This window comes from Solanum tuberosum, unplaced genomic scaffold (genome assembly GCF_000226075.1).
Source record: "Solanum tuberosum cultivar DM 1-3 516 R44 unplaced genomic scaffold, SolTub_3.0 scf00334, whole genome shotgun sequence".
Classification (NCBI taxonomy): domain Eukaryota; kingdom Viridiplantae; phylum Streptophyta; class Magnoliopsida; order Solanales; family Solanaceae; genus Solanum; species Solanum tuberosum.
This window is the reverse complement of record NW_006239254.1, coordinates 86,182-103,959: the sequence shown is the minus strand read 5'-3', so window position 1 is coordinate 103,959 and position 17,778 is coordinate 86,182. Positions and strand designations below refer to the sequence as shown.

The window sequence follows — 17,778 nt, the reverse complement described above, 5'->3', positions numbered from 1 at the left end:
CACTTGTTCCAACAACAACATTTTTCTACAAATATATATTAAAGTCAAAAGTATAACAAGCGTAAAATTCAGTAACAAAGAGACATTAAAACACAACTTACCAGAGTTGGACATTCTTTCTTGTTATGTCTAAAAGTCTTACACACAGAACATTTCATTTTTCTTCCCTTCCTTGTAGCCTTTACAAACTTCTTCTTATCCGGCTCATCATTATCTCTTCTTCTATTTTTTCCTGGTCTTCCTGGCATGGCTGTAATTTCAGGTGGTTCAATGGATGGTCTATCACTTTTTGGCCACATCTTCATATTTGTCATAGGTTGAATAAACCTATTATATGCTTTCAGGTATGTTTCCTTCTTATACCAGTGATCAACAAATGTATCAACAACCCAATCCTTATAATGAATTGTTGTAAGTGCATGGCCACAAGGAATTCCCTTTAATTGCCATGACCTACAACTACACACCTTGTTTTTTAGGTCAACAACATGTTTATATGGTGGATCATGGATCTCAAAGCCAAAATCACCATTAAACTTTACCTCACAATTATCTGCAATTTCAGCATTTTTTCTAAGAGTATCCATAGCCATGGTGATACATCAGTAATCCATTTTTCTGAAAATTCTCTCATTTGATTCATTCTTTCCATAACTTTGACTCTTATTTCCTCTAGCATAGTGATTATTGATTTGAACCTAGCACCTAAAATCCAACTGTTGAAAGTCTCACACATATTGTTCTCAACCACATCACACTTGCTATGTTCTTTAAAATTTTCCCTACACCATGCTTCTTTATTATACTTTAACAAAGCTTCTACAATGCCTACTCCTAACTTACTCAAGTCATCAAGTTTGGACTGTAAAAGTACCTCAAATGATTCCCTGAAAACCCGCCAGAATTTTCTTCTCCTTTTTTCACCCCTCCAGTCTTTCTTCCAGTTTACCCATATATGCCTAGCACACCATCTAATTTCAACATTTGGCAATACATCAATAAGTGCAAGATGAAAACCCTGTCAAACAAAGAACATTTGACATACAACAATGTTAGATATCAATTACTCCAAAAATGAAAAACTAAATTTAACAAATAATATAGTAATACCTTCTGCATAATAGACATCTCTATTAGTCATTCACCTTCTGTAAGCTCCAAATCATGTTTGATGCACTTGAGAAACCAAGACCATGTGTCATTGGTTTCTTTATCAACTACTGCCCATCTGTAGGGTATATCTGATTATTTCCATCTTTGGAAATGCAAGATAACAGTTCACCTTTACATACACTTTTAAGAAATGCGCCATCTAAACCAATAATCCTTCTACACCCTATTTTCCATCCACTTTTTAAGGAACCAAGACAAATATAGACGCTCATAAACACTTTTTTTCCTGGAATTGTGTTCTTGGATGCCCTAATAGATACAGTAGTTCCAGGATTTGTGGTCTTTAATTGCTCAGCATAATCACACAACTTAGCAAACTCCTCTCTGAAATCTCCCATATGTTCATTCATAACTCTCAGTTTTGCCTTTCTACAACTTGTCTTACTAGCATACAAATCATACTACTTTTGTATCAAAGACTGAATCTGATGTAGTTTGATGGTAGGCTAACTCATAATCCTCTCCTTGTAATGTTTACTAATCCAAATGGGGGTACACAGTTTGTTTCTTGTTCTTTTATAACACTTTATGGACAGGAAAATATGTTTTAACACTGAAGTTTCCAGTGTTACCATCAATACTTCCAAGAATATGCCAAGGACAACCCTTTTTATTACACTTTGCCCTTATCATTTACTTCTCATTAGGTTTCAACTTAATATTAACACCCTTCTGAATAGAGTAAGTTTGCAGTGCCTCCCCGAACTCAATGTGATTCAAAAATACCATATACAATTGAAATAAAACCTTTTTAGCAGTTGGATCAAAGTAGATCTTTGTACTTTCCTTCTTAGGTGCTGGATTTACCACTTCATCATTATCAACAGGATCTCCTTCATCTTCACTAATGTAACTATCAGGATCTGAGCTATCAAAATAAAGGTCATCACCACCCAAATTGCCTTCAAATCTCCCCCTCAGCTCCTTATAAATGTCTTCAAAACCAGCATCTATACCTACAGGACCAGATGGTATCTCATCTAGATTTACTCTATCAGTCTTCTCTTTAACTTGTTCTTGAATATTAAACTGCCTAGCTTGAAGCAGCTCCTCATCCAAATCACTCAAATCATCAATATTTTCATCAATATCATAGAGTGAATCAGAATCAGAATGTTCTTCAACTCTAGGGGCAGGGGCTTGTTCTTCAACTAAAAGGGACTGCTCTTCAACTAAATGGGACTGATTTTGGTTTAAATCCCTATTTTCATTTTCATCAAATGGTTGAGATGAAGACACATCAACCCTATCTATTTGTGGGGAGGATGACAAATCAGCCCTATTTTTGTGTGGGGAGGAGAACACATCAGCATTATCTTGTTGTGGAGATAATGACACATCAGCATTAGTGCTAGGCAATACAAGTATCTCCTCAACAACTAAAGGTATACTAATGGGATGTACAACATATACATCAACAAAATTAGCACCCTTCAAACTATTAAGAAAGTTTAAAACATCAGAATCAGTATTTAACACTTGAAAAGTACCCTTTTTGTTGACTCTACATCCAAATGTCTCAACATTTTCAACACCCAATTCCAATGTTATTTTATGAAACAACATAATATGCAACTCATCTACATCTATATTAATCTTTTCAACACTAGTGATTCCATTGGCATACCTTAAAGTAGGATCAGATACAAAACAGCCCCCATAGTGCATAGTGAAATTGAAGTGTCACTATAGTTAAAGCCATTACCTTACGATGACCTGTAAAGTACAAAAAAAAAATAACTACAGTTAAACCATAAACTTACCATGACTGCAACACTCTAAACTTACCATGACTGTAACACAAAAAGCCCTATTTTTTTAAGGAAATAATGAATTGTTGTAACAGTGGACCACTAACACTATCAATACCCAAGACAATTTACCAGAAATAAAATATTAATTTTAGTCGAAATTGGGATTTTACGAATAAACCCTAGAATCTACTCGAATTCACGAAATATGCCATTGAAGTCACTCGAAGTCGTACATCAACTAAGAAAGCATATTACACAAACATTACACCCAAACCAAAGTAAAATCCCCAAAAAAATTCAGAAAATCGAATGACAATCGACCCTAAAATCAAACAGATACGCACGAGAAAATGAAAAAAATCAGAACTAACGCAAAAGGCAAGAACTTACAACGAAAATCGGAGTGGAACTGAGCTTCAACTGAGCAAAGGTTTGAAAAATCACAGATGAACGTGTACGTGTTAGTGGAGAAATCGCGGAGAGAAGAAGAGGAGAAGTGCAAAAGTCAAAGGTTTGGAAAATTTCGCCGGGTTTGACTATTCTTAGTTTGAGTCATTTGCCACGTGGAATATAATATCATACGTGTATTAATTTTTTTTCTTTTTGGCCAACGTGTACGTGTTTGTGCAACACACACCATACCACAACCAAAAAAGTGTTTAAAATGTTGGGTTTGGATGGGTTCAAGGGTCCAGATGACAAAGGGATAAGTAGAATGGTCCATAATACAATCTTATACAAGTACAGGGGTCCACCAGACCATTTGGCCTTCTTAGATCATGTTGAAATCGTATAAGACTTGAATTTGGTTGATTAATTTCAACTTTTGTAATATTTCTTTGCGATGAAAATAAATGAGCTATGAAACAAGAACAAAATAAAATTCCCAGTTAATTCCTTAAAGGCTCAAAATATAATCCCTCAATCTTGCACCTTAATTCAAAGCCTAACAAACTTGCTTAATCCCACAATCTTGGACCTTAATTCAAAACCCAATAACTCCTCACTTGATCAAAGAATTAACAATTTATGAAAAAATTAGGAAGAATCTAAATTCCACAAACTTTAATGTTTACCTAATGTTTTATAGTAGTGGTCATGAATCTATAAATAGGTGAAAAGGAAATCACAACTAACGGTTAATATTGAATTTGCTGTGGATTTTCCGGGAAACATGGAAGTACAACAATGAATTTTTCATATAAAATATGTTTAATAAGTGATTCAATTACTAGTGTAAAAAAATGGTAATTTATTGTAAAAATGAAGAGGAGATACAATATTTATGACTTTTTAAAAAGAATGTGACGCTTTTGAGCATCTCAACAATTACATTTCTCACAAAATAATTGTTAACTTTGTTAGTCTATAAATACATATGTCAGATAAATAAACAGATACAGTTAGTGTTGTAACTAGCGGTGTTCATAGAAAACTGAAAAATTGAATTAAACTAAAGAATCAAAAATCAAATTGATAAAAAAAAATTATGATTTTTTTTAATTAGATTTGATATTAATTTTTAATTTTATGACCCACCCAAATAACTTTTCGAAGAAAATAGCATTATATCAAGAGCAATTATTGATCTCTAGTCAGAAATGCACCCTTCTTCATGATATTAGGGTCAATAACATGTAATTTAGTAAATAGTGTTAGATTAAAAATATTTTACTCAGTAGTACTTGTGTAACTTGTCCAAACGATAAGAAAAATGACATCCATCTACCTAATGGTTTGCGTCCACTTTTGCGTACTTCAACTATTTCATAAATTACTTGTCATCTCGTATTTGTACACGTGGTCAAACGCTCACGCATCTCAACTATTTTATAGTCTACTCACTATCTTCTATTGGCACGAATAGCGATAACTTTGTCCTTCAAAAGCATAAACAGTTGGAAGAAACCAACTAGTGTTTGTTGTGTCTCCAAGAGTTTCACTAAAATCCCTCTTTTTAATCTCTTCCTTTAATATTGCAATCACCCCTAAATTATTACCTTTTCATGACTCATTATCCATTGTATCATTTACCTAATCTAAACTATCAATCTCTTTGTAGTAAAACACACATCGATGCTACATTGACCCACACATGTCTATTGTCAATTAGAAACAAACATTTGGCCAACACTACATCAAGGTGTATTTTAATACAAGAGTGATGGTTTAAGCATGTAAAGGAAAAAATGGATAGTTCGAATATGAAACTCACGAAAACATGACAGTTAGGTGTATTTTTAACCACTAATCATCAGAAGAGTTGTACATTATCATCACTCAAAGGAACCAAATGGCTGCAATTAGGTGATAGATATCAAAATCATAGTAGCAATTTGCACACTATAAAACATAAATGTTCATTGAATAGTTTATAAGATGCCAGAGTAACAAAAGGTTTTTTAAAATTAATAAAATAGCAACAGTAATGAAGGTTTTGTACAGTCAAATTATACGAGGATCTCCGATAAACTACAATACTACAACTAGTACGTTGACCGTACCATGTCTAAGGCATAGTATGCGGCAACAAGAGGGGGAACTTGAGCATGCATAAGTGACATCACGGTATGAGCTACAAGGATTATGTCAACCGGAAAGCATGTATACCGCAAGGCCCCTGGAAAAACTGAGGATATTCGTCTCCAAAAGAAATGGAGCAAAACCTCGAAACAAAAGTGACTAATTGCTCAAACAATTATCCCTTTGTCCTCATTATGGTAATGCTGCCTTTTCCTCCTTCTGTTGGAATTGTGGTCTTTCCAACGACAGGCTTACCAGAGAAAGCAGACTTTGGGTATGCAACTGAAGGATCTTCAATATTCTGTGGTGTCTTCAATTTTGGGGTGCGTATCCGCTGGTTTATGTCTTTCAGAGTCACATCTCCTTGGGCACCACACGGTTTAACAAAAGAAAATGGATAGACAACAGAGGATGCAGCTTTTGTAGGAGCCCGCATATATGATTTCCTACCTAGTGAGGGTGAAGAAGTGAAACAAGTTTAGCTAACATATGAGACAAGGCTCAGTGAGTTCTCTACGGTGGTGTCTAATACTGAGGCAATATTCTGTAATGAAATATCATCCATGACAAAACAGGAAGAAAAATACCTTTGAAAACAACATTTTTACGAGTCTGTACAGGGAGCTCTTGAACCACATTAGATTCACATTCAGGTGGGGTGTTGCAAATCTCTGCATAGAGAAACAGAAGGTTGAGGAAGAGATAGAGATGATAATGAGCACCTCGTGGCACAAATCGATAAGGAAAAAAAGCTACTAAACTCTAGCAAAGATGTGTCACTAATGACTAACCTGAAACATCAAGCTGAATATCAGAGGCAGCGCTGTTTCCAAAAAATATTTTGTCAGATTGAAGTGATTTTCTTATACTCTCCGGAAAAGATAGAAGTTCTTAGGCAAAAGCTTAAAACATACATATCCTCAGGGCTCACATGCATCTGGGAATCGTTTAAACAACTAGCAACCCATCCTTCAGATGACTGATCCAGCCCCTCATTACCAGATGAAGATATGTCCTCTGAAAAAAAAATCATTTTATGTGAGCTTATAGAAGCAATTGGTTGGTATCCGTTGAAGAGCAGAAATGAACAGGGAACAAACCTGAAAATACTGAAACCCACTGTGACATTTCAGAGATGAATTCATCAACAGAAGTGTCGGTCTCCTAAAATATGAACAAATACAAAGATCATTTATTTTTTAAAAAGGTGCAGGATTTGGAATGACAGAAGTCCCAAATCAATCAGCTTGTTCAAATTTATTACAAATTTTACAAGGACTTTAAATTGGAGGCATCTTAAGTAACAAATCAGGCACTGTAATAAATTGAGCAATCAACAAACAGTCGAGGATACTAGTTCTAAAATCTGTTGTTTCATAACATGAATTGATAGGACAAACCTACAGTTAGAAATAAAGACTCGAATATGTTCTGAATGAACCCCAAAAGGGGTTATAACCAGAATAGTTCTATGATATAACACGAGAGACCAAGACAAAGAAGAATATATCAAGTGGCGCAACCCAAAGATGTGACAGCACATGGGAGCCTACCTGCGAATTTAAAAATGACGATGATAGTTCCTCATTGCTAAGTGATGCATCTGCTGCTTCTGTTTCAAACTGAAGCATTCTGCGCCTTTTCACTTGTGAGGATGACTCATTGTATCTCTGGGTTTCCTTGTCATTGTTTTCTGTAAGTACTAAAGTGAGATACGGAAAATATTATAACTATAAATAAAGATATAGCAACGTCATAAAGCACCCAAATTCAAGTGGATATACAGGCACTTAAAGTATCCTCTGGCCAGAAATATTTTATGTAAATGCCTTAATGAAAAGCGGATCAAAATTACTTGTCATTGTTATCTCTCGATTTCAGTTTTCAACACCATAAATAGTGCACTAGAAACTCCTGATTAAGGCATAAATAGGCAATAGTTTGCTTAAGAGTTGAGGCACAAGGTGCCTTGTCACCTATGTAGCTCGGACTCGGGTGCGGCACCAAAAGTGAAGAGTCCAAGCAACTTAGCTTGTCACTTACTCCTGTGATAGTAATCTTTTTAGCAAATACAACTTAACAGACCAATTCAAATAAAGATTAGCCAAGAAGCCATCACATTATGCACTCCCAAAAATACATAAACCCAAGTCTAATACGGAACAAACTATATGCAGGGGCATGTTCATCCCGTAAGCAACATTGATTCAAGGAACACAAACATCTAATATAACCTGGTTTTAGATAGGCAAATGCAGGTTAATTGATATGATTCTGGAGTGAAGAATATAAGTTTGGCCAAATCATAACGAAACAAGCATAGTTCATGAAAGCGGAAGTAAAATGCTGAATAGAACTGCAAAAGAGAAGCTGCAAGTACTTTATGAGAGTTGAGGATGCAGTATCGTCTTACCGTAGCTGCTACCATGGTAAGTCAACTCTCCACAAGACTTAACTGGAGTTCTTTCATCATCAAACATAAAGGAAATATCTTCACCTTTGCTCAACAAGCAATCAGATATATCTATTCACATGGCCAAACACATTTATCATCAGTAAGTTGGACATGGTATTATTCCTTATAGATCAGAACAAGGAAAACGGATCTTACCAACATCGGGATCATCTCCAAGAGAGTAACTGTCACGCCATTTCCACATGTCACTGTATACAGCCAAACACGGAATCTATTCAGTGCATTCATTTCTAGGAAATAACATAAACCATAGTAACCTCACAAATGTCGGAAAATACACTAGGGATATGCCACATTGTACTCATTAATTAGCTAAACAGTTTAATGATAGCAAAGAAGAACCCATCATCTATCGGTATTCACAGAAATGCACAAACCAGTGTCACCGAGAAATGGCCTTAATGAATTTCGGAAATGAACCAGTAAATAATTCGTAAAGAAAATAGAGCAAAAGTATTTTGAACCAAAGGTCTAATAGGAAACAACCTCTCTACGTACATCCTACCCTTCCCATACCTCACTCGTGGGATTATACTAGCTACATTGGTGTTATTGTATCAAGCAAAAGTAGCACTACAACATCAGATCTACTGATCAGTATAGCAATCTAAACAAGTAAAACCAATTCTAGAAAGACAATAAAAGCAACAACATCACATACACCTATAGAAACTAGTACACAAACAATTGGGCACAGGATCAACATGATGTACTTCACTAGAAAGAACTTCTAAAACAAATATTAAGCACTCAAAATGAATGTCCTCTCACTCAAAATACTGAGAAATGTATCCATACATCCATCCATATACAGTAAAAAATCATGAAAAAATAAACAGATTGCAAAAAACATATAAACCAAAATGAAACAAATTCCCCCAAACTGATTCATCACTCTCAGTTAGACCAAGAAAAGCAAAACCCATCTCCCATTTGACCATTTCTGTCCTAAAAAATCAAACCCCACCAAACCCTACCAAAATGGATATCCAAAAATCCTAATCAACCATCAAAAAGCCCATAAAACAGCAAAAACAGTTCAAGAACAAACCAACCCATGAGAAAACAAGTAAAAAGGAATCACCTTTCAGGATTGAAATTCATTTTCTCAGATAAGGGGTATGTTAGTTTGAACAGATACTGAATGTTTTCTGCGACACAGAGAAGAAAAATGAAAAAAAGGGGCAGCAGAAAATAGTTTGACTGGTCGAAATCTCTCTTTCTTTTTATACTTTAAGACCAAAAAGAATAGCCGTTAAATACAGATCATACTGTAATAAAATAAAGTTGTCTTCTTTCTTCTTCTTTATATGCACTAACCATGGAAACTAGCAATAAAAACACTAGCAGTTTTGGCAGAACATTAAAAAGGAAAAAAACAAAAAACAAAAAAAAAAAAGGAAAAGAAAATGCTTTGACTACGTGTAAAAGAAACCGGATATTAGTGGGTGGTGTGTGGATTGTACAGATGTCGGGTCGGGTCGGGTCGGAAATGAGAACTGATGGGCCTGAAAAAGTAACCCAAACAAAAAACATACATCATAGACGTAAACTCATGTGTTTTATCCTTCAAATAGATTGATTTAAATTTTTCCATTTTTAATGATCGAATCTATACTAACGAGTCATAAATTAAACGAAATGTTATGATACGAAATATAAATATATATCTCACCAAAAAAATTGTTATGAGAGTTAAGAAACAGGCATAAAATAGGGATAAAGGTGCAAATGAACCAACCATAATAGGTATAATGATAAGACTAAGAATAATAATTTCTAATAAACAATCTCAAGTTTTTTTTAGTTTTTTCTTAAACTTCTTATTCGATGTTCAATATACGTATTGGAGTATGATTAAATTTGAATTCATGTCAGGAACAAATTCAATTTTTTATTTGATGTCCGATATTCATATTGAAGTCTAACTAATTTGAATTCACTCCACTTAGAACTCCGAAGAAAAACACTCCCTACCAAAAGATTTTTACAATCTCAATTTTTGTTACTTCTATTGTATGACTTCTTTTTGGTCAAAGTAGTGTGAATCTATTTTTTACAGTTACCATGAATATCTTATATTAATTATTAAGGAAAAGTATATAAAAATATTTGATGATCAATATGATGGTATTAAGTAAGTATTTTGTTTTGTATTATATCAAATACTTTATATGTAATCTACTCATCTAAATGATAATTATTGAAAGATGAAAATTTTATTTATTGATTTATAATGCAAAGTATTTATGAATGATCAAACCTTTCCTATTTATTAGAGCTACATATATATCTATATAAAACTATCTCAAGTTACTACTTCTATTGTATGATGAGTTCTTTTCGATCAAGTTACTACTTCTGGCTTTTATTATTTATTGAAAAAGAAATGTTTGATGATAGATATGACGGAATGTAATTAAAAAAAAAAAATTAAAAAATCATTCGGTATTCGGTACCCTATTGGAGCTCTACTAATTCAAATTCACACCGTGTAAAATTTCATTCGAAGAAAAATGCTCCCTAATATTGTTACATGTATTTTGTTTCATCTAAATATTTAAATTATTAAAACTGAAAAATTATATTTATCTATTTTAGATTTGCAAAGCAAAGTACTTATGGATGATGAAACTTTTTGACTTTTTTTTGTTGGCTTCAAGATGAAAATAGTTAATTTTCATAATTTGTTACGGCTTATTACAAGTTTAAGTGATAATGATGATCGTTTTGCTAATTAATTTGTACTAATCAGTAGTCAAATGATGCAATAAAAATATGAATTTTTTTAACATGAGTCACGTTTTAGTCCATTTCAGATTAATAATATATTCATATATTAACTTATCAACTCGTTTTAAGCTGTCTAATCTCATCCCCACTCTGCCTATTTTTAATGTTGAAGGATAGAGATTTTTAGGCACTTATCATTTTGATGATAAGAACCTAATTAAAGATTAATGAACTTGTCAAATTTATATTTTGAATTCACCTCTTTTCGAAGACTATATTAACTACTAATGGAGAATTTTATACTTTATGCTAGACATTTATATAAAACAAAATACCAAATAAAGAGACCCCAAAATTTTAAACTTCAAAACAAACTAAAGGTAGGTATTTATTGGTGGAATATTGAGTTTGGTCTTCCCCACATTTGAAAATATCAAATATAGAGACCCCAAAATTTTAAATGGACTACCATCCATAGATATCACTGGATTCACATTTATATATCTACCTTTATCAATAGGTAGGAAGTGATAAGTATTCTTTCATCAATTAAGAGGTCTCGGGTTTGAGTTTTTCTGAGTACAAAGTCGTCTTTGTTATGCTTGACGCAAATCCGAATTTAATCGGACTTCAATATAAATATTAGACACAAAATCTACCTATAACTTTTGTGGTCTTTATAAAAAAATTAAAAAAAAAGTACACTCCATGGAAGTAAGTTGCCTAACATTTCCCCACACTTAATTTTTATTTTGTTTAGGTCTTTCTTTTTTATTTAATTTTTAAGAAATTTGTGCCATTAATTGTTTAGAAATATTTTGATTTTCTCTCAACACTCCCTTAATTTTTGGTGGACTTCAGTGACTAGATGGAACCTTAGTCAATGCCCCCCCCCCCCCCCCTCAACCACCACCACTACACAATTTTTTTCTAATTTTATTTATCCAATCTAATGTGCTATTAACTATTCAACAACTATATAGAGTAGCATGTGAATTAGCATTTTGTTTGGCAAAGCTAAAAACAACAATAGAGGGGCTCCTTACCTAACATAACCACAAATGGGCCTTACACTCTTCAAGTTTCAAGCTAAATAAGCAACTTTAAATGCCATCTACTTCTTCATTCTTTTCTTATAATCACTAAAATATGATATCTATTGTCTCGATTAATTCAGATTTCTGCCACCAGGGGCGGAGCCACCTTGTACGAAGGGGTTCATCCAAACCCCCTTCAGCGGAAAATTATATTATTTATACATGGTTAAAATAATTTTATATGTATATATAGTAGATGTTGAACCCCCTTCGGCTATTTCATGTGTCTATTTCTACAGATTTTGAACCCCCTTATTGAAAATCCTAGCTCCGCCTCTGTCTGCCACATAAGGTCCATTAAAAAGTAAAATGTAGTAGTCCTACACCAATTGGGTGGAGTGACATTTTGTCTCCTTTTATGATTTTGAATAATACGTACCTCTTAAGCGAACATTTGAAGTTTATTATGATATCAAAGTCAAATGCACTCAATTCTTATTTTCTGACGGTTCCATATTATCTTGTACATGTTCTTGTTGTCAAGCGTATAAAGCACTAGGCATGCATGAAAGTTGAGTTAGGTTCAAATTAAAGTCAATTTTCTTATCAACTCTCGATCAAAAATTTCTCCATATATATATTCAGAGCTCGAACCCTATACTGATATATCATAGTTAAGGGTAAATGAATCCTCCACATCCCAATCACACCCCTTCCTTGATGGTAAATGTCATAGTCAATAACATTTATTTTGTGATGTCTTCATTTCTACATCATAAATACAACTAACAAAAAGACAATAAAATATTACTACTAACAAGTAATATTTCCAACTAGATGAAATAAATTTGTTAATTTCTCTTTCCTTCCTCCCTCTTCAGTCCCTTTCCTACTTTAGAAACCAAACATAATTAAAGAATGGGTGAAATTATGATACTATCAGAATATCTTATGATTCCTTTATGAAAGTATGAGATTTGGAGCAATGTGATCTCTTGTGAACAAATTAAAGTGCTCACTGCGTTTATGAAATACTAATATTTTATACTATACTTTACACTTAAATAAATTGTAATATTGCATGTAAAGAACAATTAATGGTATATTTTACTACCTACTATAAGCACAAATCTGACAGAAATGGACAAACCCCCAAAACTTTTTGTAAAAGGAAAAAGAAGTTTGGTCCAGAGATGTGAGATCAATGAGGGACAAAAGGGGAAAAAAGAATTCTAGTTAACCTTATCCAAGAGAATAGGATTGGTTTAATAACTATAGGATTTAGGGGTGTCCATTGGTTCAGTTCGATTTGATTTTATGTATTATATCAGTTTGATTTATTAGTTTTTTAGTTTTAATTTTATTAAATTAATAGTCAAATCAATAAGAATTTTTTTTATCGGTTCTCGGTTTATTGATCTTTGGTGCTTAACAACTTGATTTTCGATTTAACCAATAAGAAAATGTTCATAAAATAAATATATAACTTCTCCAATAATTTAATATGACAAGACAATAATGTAACTTTACATAATGCTTATAAAATAGAAACATTAGTAACTAACATGAAGAAAAAAAACTACTATACAATTGCAACACAAATAAAAAAAAACTAGAATAATATTGTGAATTGAAGGTTAAAGAGCAAAGGCAGTAACCAATAAGGTACTGATATTAATATTTAATATTTATATAGAGGTAAAAATATATATTATTACAACCTTAATAGATCATCGATTTATCCAATAACCCAATATTAAAAAATCAAAAATCAAACAATAACCCAATAGTATAACACAAAAATGCCATTGAAGTATATATCAAAGTTGTCTTACATTTGTTATTCAATTTTTTTTACCTTTCGATTCATGAAAGTCCCCTACCGTTTTGTCTCATATTTGCCTCTCCTTCTACCAGCTTCTCACCTTAGGTATGATATTTGTCAAGGTGGAGGCACGTAAACTGAGATAAAATACATTTAGATGCATGTATTTTTGTTATCAAATATACAAAAATAAGAGAGAGAGGCGATCGAGATGAGAAGGGAGACGAGCAAGATTTGTACTCATCTCAGATACATGCGAATCACCCTAGATACACTCTAGATATATATTTGGTTCCATGTATCTGGGATATCCCAGATACATAATAGAGTGGCGAGCGAGATGGAAGAGAGACGAGGGAGGCTAGTGAGATGGAAGAGAGGCGAGGGAGGCGAGCGAGAGTTGTTATGTATACATGCAGATCCACTTGGTTTTATGTATCTAGAACAAATTACTCATAATTTTGACCTCATGTATTTGGACATACTAAAATCTGATAAGATACGTAATATTGAAACTAGAGTGTATCTAAGTAATTATCTCTTAAACTAATGAGATTTATGTAAATTCCCTAAAAGAAATTTATATCTTATCTTGATAAATCGTTTCAACTTTCAATTACTAATTCAAAAGTCCACGAGAGCAACCTAGCCAACCAAAATACTAGACAAACATTTTACTTATATCTGTATAGTTTCATGCTGAGATATGGAAGCGTAGAGTGTGTATATCTTAAATGTTTTTTTAAAAAAAAAATCAATTCAAGAACAACAAATTGAATCAATTATGAAAAAAATTAAAGTACAATTTCAATAAACGGTTATAATTAATTAAGTAGATTCGTTTACAATCATGTATATAATCAATAACAAACAAAAAAAGTCTATTAGTATAAAATCTTGTTATTAGACAAATGAAAGAGTTTACATGCTAGACAAATTTAGATGGTGATATATCTTCTTCTATTTGGACATATTATTATAAACTTTCTCAAAAAATAAATGTTTCTTAGCCCCACTTCACATTGAAGAACAAAAGCTAGACAAAAAAACCCATTTTCCAATCCTTGTCAATAGGACCAAAAAAAATAAATATATGCAAATAAATTGTCCTTGCATGTTTTGGAGTAAACCACACCCTAGAACCTTGCACTAAACTAATATTTATTTTTTGTATTAATAGTAAACTTTACCCTTTTATTTTGTCTATTGCAACTTGTACTTGGATCAAATATTCAAATCTAAATCCTAAAGTTTGGATTCTTATTCAATTAGTCAACTATTAATTAATAAGATTTAATTAATTGGACCTTTACCAAAAAAGTCATTGAAATGAAGATACAGCTCAGTAATAAATTAATACAAAATTAGACCTCAGCATATCATATACTATACTAATATACTGTATATACTATACTAATAGAAAGTACAACTACTTGTCTGATTTCATCCAACTTTACAAGATTCTACTACATACATGCAATACAATGATAATTAATTGGTAAAAAAATTGCACACACTTGGAAAGCCGAATTCGAAATTTAAATTTAATGGGTTCATAAGATTCTTAACTTCAATTATACATAACAAATTATGAGTTCAGATATAAAATTTCTTGATATTTGAGTAGGTTTTTACGTAGAATATTTATATTATTTCTCCTATAAGGGGGCACCTAGAGGGTTGAAAGCCCTATAGTGTTTGGATTCTGCCGCACCATCAGGCGTTATTTACGATTGTTGGGAATGCAGTCTAAATCGAATATATGGCATTACAATCAAGGAAACGGATGAAAATTAAGATTCAAATATTATTTGCGTCTAGCTAAGTCTTGAACATTAGTATTGACTCGCTGAATAGTTAATGTGCATGCAAACTGATCGGAATATAATCGTTATGATTAGATAAAAAGTGAATTGAGTCACATGGGGAGACTACGCATGATGTGGACACAATGATAACAAAGGAAGTTGGAGTTACTAGAGAATGTGGGAAAGTACAAATGTCAATAGAGTTGGTATAACAATTTTTACTGACTTACTTACAAGTGTGACTTTACTTCTTACCAAGACTTTTAAGCCACTTGGAAAAATTCACGTGATCAACACATGACCTTTTATACTATAAAAAGAGGACCACATTCATTATTATTAAAAGTGGAGGTGATAATATTGACAAACTGAAAAGTTAAAGGTGAAAACATATGGTTCTTGTGTTTTCCAGCGGAGACAAAAAAACACTAGGGTGATTCTTTCTGTTTGTCCTAATTTTGATAGACAGAGTTATCTGATGTCTGTTGCTGGTAGGAGGTGACAGATATCCTGTAAAATTAGTTGAAGTGCACGAAAATTGATCTGAAGACCATGATCATCAAAAGTCATTTTTTGGTGGACTTTATTTGCAGTTGAAACATTGATGTGAAATGCACCTTTGAAGACATTCGATTATTTATTTTTAAAATAAAATAAAATTGATGTGAAGTTCCCAACAAAATGTACTGTGTTGATTTTAAATGTACAAAATGTGGAACCAAACTTTGATGAAGCATATATATGCTTTCATCATGACTAATGGTTCAGAAATAAATTGTAACAACAAATAATAAAGTACGTTTAGTTTTTTTTTACTGACAATTACGAAGAAAACTAGAAAGTTTCATATTGTACACTACTTAATTAATATATGATTGATAAGGTACCTTATGATATTATTACACCACGACTGATTAACATGCTGCATGAGGTAAAAAATATAGTATGGGACCTTTTACTTGACAAACTACGTGGTAAAAAACTAGTGTATGTGTTTCGGGATGACTCAATTGGTTTGGATGGTGGTTATTCATACGGATGATCGAGATCGATTCCCCCTCAATGTCTACTGAATTGAGCCTGTTGCATATAGTGCTTGCCTAGTGCGGTTTATAATTTCCTGTACGTGTGGTTTGCAGGCTATTACACAGTGAGAGGTTTATCTAATGCGTACAAAGTGCTCACCCTAAGCATTGGCGGAGTCAGAAATTTTATTAAGGGTGTCCACGAATAGTGGTGTGATTGTCAAAATTAAAAAAAAAATACTTGTGCTATTTGAGGTTTGAACCTAAAACTCCTTCATTCAAATGGACACCCACTACCACTACCAAAGACATAATTTTTGTTAAGGAACTTAAAATATATATCATTTAAATATAAAATTTGACATATATATACAACATAATTTTTCGACGAAGGGTGTCCAATTGGACACACTGAAATGGATGTAACTACGTCACTGACCCTAAGGGCACATATTATGACAGAGGTTATAGCAGCTTTGAATTATCATGAGATTCTGAAGAGAAAAAAAAAACTATTGTATTGAAATGTTGCAACAAAGAGACTAGATATTTTTACGTGTCTTGTGGTAATACATAGATGATATGCGGTCAAATTTCTATATAACAATATTGTTTGCTCTATTTTTTAATTATTGTAACAAACTATTGTTATAAAAAAAAACATATAATTAGTATAACATTACACATAAAAGATCGATTTCCATATAAAATATGGTTGTTTAACAAATTATTTGTTTTGTACCATTAGTTATTTGAATGATCTACTTTTTCGATACATAAAAAATCATAGTGGTATATATTTAAACTTAAATAATTCAACCTCTATACATGGATCATTTTGGTCATTTTCTCCAAAATAACATGGTATAAGAGTAATTGTAGATTCTAGAATCGAATTTCACCATTACCCATTTTTAAAAAGATAAAATCATATGCTTGAACTATTAAAATACTTGCTTGTAAGTGGTTGAAATTGTTGCATGATATATGATTGGCTTCAAAAAGGGTGTATATAGTTGTAGTCACAAAAAATAATTTCCATGGTTAGAAAAAATAGTCTTATGTTTGAGCTTTGAGAATAGAAAATATTATTAAATGATATTTACGCAACACAAATTTAAGCTAATCACGATTAGAAAAAAATTATGAAAAATTAAAATGATAAAAGCTAGGTCAAAAGTTCGACAGAAATTCAAATGCCTAACCATTTAACCTGAAAATCATTTGGTGTGTGGATTAATCCTTGAATAGGCAATGATTGGTCATTTTTATGATCGTATATATAAGTTGGTATAGTCGTACCATTTGACAGGTAATAATTCATTTCATTATTAAGTTTGAGCTAAACAAATTATATACGTCTGTCATCACTTGCATGTCACAAATGTGACAGTATTTTTATCTATAATTTTTTATAGTGACAA

At 32.4% G+C, this 17,778-nt stretch overlaps 1 protein-coding gene across 1 annotated transcript; it reads right to left on the bottom strand.

The window, feature by feature from the left end:
* Positions 1 to 5,273: 5,273 nt before the first annotated feature.
* On the bottom strand, positions 5,274 to 9,304 carry LOC102593737 (protein XRI1). Its single transcript, XM_015314990.1, has 9 exons — positions 9,011 to 9,304; positions 8,062 to 8,114; positions 7,864 to 7,974; positions 7,004 to 7,143; positions 6,551 to 6,614; positions 6,365 to 6,467; positions 6,242 to 6,273; positions 6,038 to 6,121; positions 5,274 to 5,900 (listed from the first exon to the last, which is right to left on the bottom strand). The coding sequence occupies exons 1-9, from the start codon at positions 9,028 to 9,030 to the stop codon at positions 5,626 to 5,628; spliced, it is 882 nt and encodes a 293-aa protein (XP_015170476.1). The 5' UTR covers positions 9,031 to 9,304; the 3' UTR covers positions 5,274 to 5,625.
* Between the last annotated feature and the right edge of the window lie 8,474 nt (positions 9,305 to 17,778).

What these genes read in the sequence shown, in the direction of transcription:
- LOC102593737 (XM_015314990.1), bottom strand. Translation starts at nt 9,030, where the DNA reads ATGAATTTCAATCCTGAAAG. An exon ending in TGGAGATGATCCCGATGTTG is followed by an intron (nt 7,975 to 8,061) that starts GTAAGATCCGTT and finishes CCATGTGAATAG; the next exon opens with ATATATCTGATTGCTTGTTG. An exon ending in TTACCATGGTAGCAGCTACG is followed by an intron (nt 7,144 to 7,863) that starts GTAAGACGATAC and finishes TAGTACTTACAG; the next exon opens with AAAACAATGACAAGGAAACC.